The sequence below is a fragment of the Nuphar pumila genome, chromosome 4, assembly GCF_984573655.1.
Source record: "Nuphar pumila chromosome 4, dmNupPumi1.hap1.1, whole genome shotgun sequence".
NCBI classification, from domain to species: domain Eukaryota; kingdom Viridiplantae; phylum Streptophyta; class Magnoliopsida; order Nymphaeales; family Nymphaeaceae; genus Nuphar; species Nuphar pumila.
The window spans coordinates 15,841,245-15,846,944 of NC_143252.1; the positions used below are offsets into that span (position 1 = coordinate 15,841,245).

At 43.9% G+C, this 5,700-nt stretch overlaps 1 protein-coding gene across 1 annotated transcript; it reads right to left on the reverse strand.

Annotated features, from left to right (window-relative positions):
• Positions 1 to 972: 972 nt before the first annotated feature.
• Positions 973 to 3,040, reverse strand: LOC149839493 (putative protein phosphatase 2C 2). The gene is made up of 4 exons (XM_090004144.1): positions 2,415 to 3,040; positions 1,953 to 2,300; positions 1,546 to 1,725; positions 973 to 1,409 (listed from the first exon to the last, which is right to left on the reverse strand). The coding sequence occupies exons 1-4, from the start codon at positions 2,955 to 2,957 to the stop codon at positions 1,233 to 1,235; spliced, it is 1,248 nt and encodes a 415-aa protein (XP_089860270.1). The 5' UTR covers positions 2,958 to 3,040; the 3' UTR covers positions 973 to 1,232.
• Positions 3,041 to 5,700: the final 2,660 nt, after the last annotated feature.

Here is a 5,700-nt window from a genome sequence, read left to right on the forward strand (position 1 = left end):
GATCATTGAAATCTTCTAATTTTACTAAAAAAAAAAAAGTATGACTCCCTAACTATTTGAGTATATATTTGCGATGATATATATGTCATAAGTATATAATTGGTTCGTTGAAATCTATTTATTTCGCATTTCGGGTTCATATGTTATTTTTACATAAAATACCTCTTGAATTTATTCAGAATTTTTACTAAAAAATTATGGATCTTACAACTTATGTCTATAATCAGGGCCTATTTAAACTATATTGTTGTGAGTAGTTCACATATATAGTCTATGGCTCTAAGTTGTCTACGTGGATTGCTATGCACAAGTAGAATGTGAATGTCTACTTTAAAAATGATGATAAAGAAATAAAAAAGATAAAATTTATAAACATGTGTACTTAGTTAGTAAACTAAACTAAGATTAGCAACTTAAAGCTCACTATATTTGTAACAGTCATATCTAATTTTCTAAATAAAAACTTACTGAGGTAGATTCATCTTCTTTTGCTTGCAACTATAAGTTCAGATACTGCGGCCAAAGAAAGAAACTAATCGTAGACTTTGTCACTCAGTTGCCATAAGACTTTGAATATACTTGTGATAATTTTGGACAGTAACAGTTATTACTGATTGTATGAATTAATCATTTTTGGTAATTTTTTTCTGAAAACTATCCACGAACACAAGCTCTAGAGATGCCGGATTGGGCCGTTACACTCACAGCTTACAGCAGTGTACATCACATTACACTTGATCCTCCCTGTATGCCCCCCACAGCTTTCACTTATATAAGAGCCCCTATCAAACCTTTGGAACAGGACTTTATCAAACCCTTGTCCACGAAACCAAAAAAAATAAACACACGCTTGATCAATGCATGTTGGTGCGCCAGTTATCATCGTCAAAAGACGGAAAGGGGCTAATGGAACAAGACGGAAAGGGGCTAATGAATATATGTAATTTTTTAACACAAACCGCAGCTACAAAATAGTGTCAACTCTTTGTCAAATTTATTACAAGAAATGAAAGAATGAAGTTCACTTGACTACAAAAATGTCAAATTTATTACAAATATCAGTCTCGATTTAGGTAGCCGTGCGGTGAAAAAACTACACCCGCGGCCGCGGTTCACTGTTGTGTGCGTCTCTAACTTCTGACTTAACACGCACGGCTGCTCCCCTCCCCGTCTACTACGTGCTAGATTGTTCTCAATTACAAACAATGAGTTAGTCGAGTCAAAAAACGATTCTAGAAGTGGTCCCCTAAGAAACGTGGCACTTGGATTATCATGACACTGACATCATCCACCGAACCCCGACTCACCGACAGCTCTGACAGCATTTTACACGCGGACAACACTGATGAAGTGCCACGTGTGCATAAGCAGAAGGGTCGAGCAAGATCCACCGCTTCCTGATTGCTCACCTGAAGACATAAAAGAATGCGTGTAGAATGAGAAAATGTCAAGTGATTGTTCATTAATAATAATAATCATAATAAAGATGATGATGATAATGAACATAGGAGAGAAGAATTGGAGGAAGGGGATTGGAATAAGCACCTTATCCCACAGCCCATCAGTTGCCAGGATCAAAAACTCGCATTCAGGTGTAATTCTGACGATTTTGGTATCTGGTTCTGCGGAAACCCACTTCTTTAGATGTGAATCTCCGATCCCACGTGAAACGGCAAGAGTCCCCTGCACTCTCCATGTACCATGGCACAAATCCACATAGCCTCCCTGCATTTGATTCGTGGTATAAGCGTCAATGCGAATTCACTCCAACTGAAGAATTAGAACAAAAATAAAAAAAACAACCTATGGGGGGAAATCATGAAACCCCATCTACGAAGAACAAAGCTCAAAAGAATGAACGGAACACCAATTTCCGAAGAAAATCACAAACTTCGGCTCCTTGGTGAAATGAAGTCGTCGAAATCAAATTACTCGAATAAACAGACACTAACCAAGCTTTCGATCCGCTGCCTCTCGGCTTCCACGGAGGGCCGATGATCGCAGGTAAGGGCATGAGCACGTCCCTCTCTGCTCAGCACAGCACGACAATCTCCAGCATTAGACACCACAAGGCTTTCGTCTCTGATCCAAGCAGTCACGCAGCACGCCCCACCGCTCACTTGCTGCTTCAGGAAGTCGGAGTCAGTCATCAGGTAACCATTTCTCACTGCATCCTCGATTCCTCCATCATCATCATCCATGCAAGCCAGCGACTGGCTCATGATATTGGGGCCCAAGTTGCTGCTCGCAAACTCAGCGGCAGCTCTCCCCCCATGCCCATCGAATACTCCAAAGAAAATCTGTCAAAAATAAACAAACAGATGTAATTTGCTTTCTGATTCTTCTTGGTTCTTCAATCCTCCTGTTTTCGCAAAGCGGATCAGGAGATGGAGAGGGAATAAACGGCCTCGTACCTGTTTGGGACCCCTCTGGCGATCAACGATTGCGATGTAGCAATCCTCCATCATCACTCGTCTTCTCCCCCTTCTGCAGTAAACGGAATAACCGTCCCCCTCAAACTCCACCTCCTTGGGTGCGTCGATCCTTCTTCCCAGAGGAGAACCGACTAAGGCGGCCTCTGGCGCCGGGGGTATATGTAGCCTCGCGGGTCTCTTCCTCGTCTTCATAGGACCAGGTGAGGCAGAGGCGGTGGAACTGCTCTCGCAATGATCTTCTTCCCATCTCCCGAAACGACGGTTCATCTGCAGCAGCAGCCTGAGCTTATTACTGTAAGGGGATGCCTCCGCCTTGAGATGCTGCTGATGGTTCTGGTTATCCTCCCTTACAACAACACGCTTGACCGGAGAATCCATCTGAGAAGAAGGAGAAGATGAGGAAGAAGAAGAAGGATGGCTGAGTGATAGAGCTTCTGGTGAGGAAGAACATGGCTGGAAGCGGGTGTGGTGGATGGCTCCTGTCAGAGACGGAGAGTGGCAGAGAACGCCGCCGCAGGACATGGTGCTGCTGTCTCTGCCTCCGTCTGTGTGTATTATGTTCCCCCTCGCCTTTTTCTGCTCTCACTTCCAAACGAGCTTTTATGCTTATGCGATTGTTAAGCTTCCACCCTTCCGATTGCAGCCCTTTATAGAGATATAGGGGAGGGTTCCTAAGGAAGTCACTGAACGCAAACTTCACGGCTTGAACGTCCGCTTTCTCACTCCTATGGACGGTCTTACCCTCAGCGTTCTTACAAGTTACGAGATGCCCCATTTGACAGAATGACAGGGCAGGAGACGGGAGGGCGGTGGGGGGAAACCAGCAGGAAAGATAGCCGTTACCGCTGACTCATCAGGACACGATTGGTCCGCTTCACTCAACGGTCAGCACGACAACGGTAATAATTTTGACCAATGGGTGTTGAAAATGGACTCGGGTTGGGAAATCTACCCGACCAGATCACACTCGACCCTGTTACAGTTTGATGCTGGATGTCCGACGAAAGATTGGACAAGGGTGAGAGATGCAACTATTTTATCTGGATCCAAATTCAAAAAAGAATTGATATAACCCTTTTGCAAGGTTTCCCACTTTTTTATTTGTTGTAAACAGGTCGGATTTGGTTCCGATACAGAAAATATTGAATCCAACTTAATTGGATTTCCTTAATTGGGTTTGATGTTGGAGAGATTTTTTTTTTGAAAGGCATCGGATAGACAAATTGCTCCATCTGAATCTGGATCGGAATCCATTTATTGAAACAAAATTTGAATCTCACCAAACTATAGGATTCTCATTGGATCCAATCTTTATTAACATTTAAATCAAACGTTCAATTCATTTGGATTTCAAAGAGGTTGCCCACAAGGTTTGAGGTTCATGGATTGGAGGTCTTTCCCTATCCTGAGATTGAGTCCTAGTGTGGGCATCTGCTTTCATAAGGTGAATTTAGAGACATCCTGTTGGTCGAAAATAGTGCCAGTAAAGGTGTTGGATCTCAGTATAACCATAGGGTCTCACGAACCCCAAGAGAGACTGAAATGGTGGGCCAATTAATTGCAATGATGTGTAATAACTCCTATCTTAATAGTGATATCAATGTTATTTAGTGGCTGCATTGAGATAATTAATGGGGCATTATCTTTAAGTTAATTTAATAATTAATCCAATCATTCATGGTTGCCTATATAACAAGACCATGGCTATGGCATAAAATGTAGAGCAGGATATGAGCTTCAACGGAGGATTAAGAAAGCCCATGTTTGGAGATGGGCTAGAATAGCTCAAATAGATACTGCATGTGAGATTAATAAAGATGAAGGTTTAAGTACTTCTTGCAACATGCCCCGCTCATTTAGTGACCTCAACCAAAACCGAGTTTTAGGAAACCATTAAGTTGAACTTCAACACCCGATCCATGGAACTTGGCGAACCTACATAGCAATGGGAAAATGATTATATATAAGTACCGATTGACTATGTTGTGCAAGTGTTGTGGGAAGATGGTGTAGATATCACTATAATAAAATTGTTAGTTAGCGATGGAAATTTGCGACAGATTTTTTCCATCGTAAATTAGCGACAGATTAACTAGAGAAAACTTTCTTCATGAATCTGTCGCTAATTAGCGACAGATTAACGACAATAATTTTTCGTCGCTAATTCTCAATACAAGAAAACCATTTTAGCGAGAGAATTTTTCCGTCGTTAATTAGCGACGGATTAGCGACGAAAAAATTCTCTCGCTAAATCCCTCGCTAATTTTCGATTTAAACCGAGCGCGAAATTTTCCCTCTCTCCCCGTTCGAAATTTAAATCGACCGCGCATGATTTAAACCGCTCTCTCCCCGTCGAAGAGCGCGCTGGAAAGCATGACAGCGACGAGGCAGTTTCACGGAGGACGGCGACGCCGGCAGACGACGACGCCGGAGGACGACGACGACGGAGGATGGCAACGACTTCGAAGGACGCAGTTTCATGGAGGACGGCGACGACGGAGGACGACGGTGACACAAGAGGACGGCAACGATGGAGGACAACGACGACGGAGGACGACGACGATGGAGGACGGTGACGACTTCGGAGGACGGCGATGACTTCGGAGGATGCAGTTTCACGGAGGACGGCAACGACGACGACGCCGGAGGACGGCGACGACTTCGGAGGACACCGTTTCACGGTGGATGGCGACGAGGCTGAGCGATTGCTGAAGGACGGCGACTCTGGTTCACGGAGGACGGCGATGCCGGAGAGCGCTGGTTCACGGAGGACGATACAAGTCCGGCGACGAGGCAGAACGATCGTTTTGTTTAATCCCTGTCGGGTGCGGTATAAGTCCGGCTTATTGTTGCCGGAGTACCGCCCGACAGGGATCAATTTTTTTTTATTTTTATTTTTAAATTTAGTGACAGATTAGCGACAGATAATGTTCGTCGCTAATCTGTCGCAAATTTGCGACGAAATTAACGACAAATAAGTTTTTCGCCAATTAGCGAGCAAAAATTCGCGATGGCCTCTATCCATCGCTAGTCCGTCGCTAAATAGTTTAGCGATGGATTTAGGTCGTCGCTAATCCACAGGTTTCTTGTAGTGTATGAGCTTTAGGATCCACACATCTTTCTCTACAGGCAGTGAGGGTCATTCAGGCCTAGGTGAGACCCCGAAGAGTGATGTGGGAGCTGATGTGTCCTCTTCACATAAACATGTGTCCATACCAAAAGAAATGAGAGCCTAACACATGTATGCATCATAACCAAGGAGGGT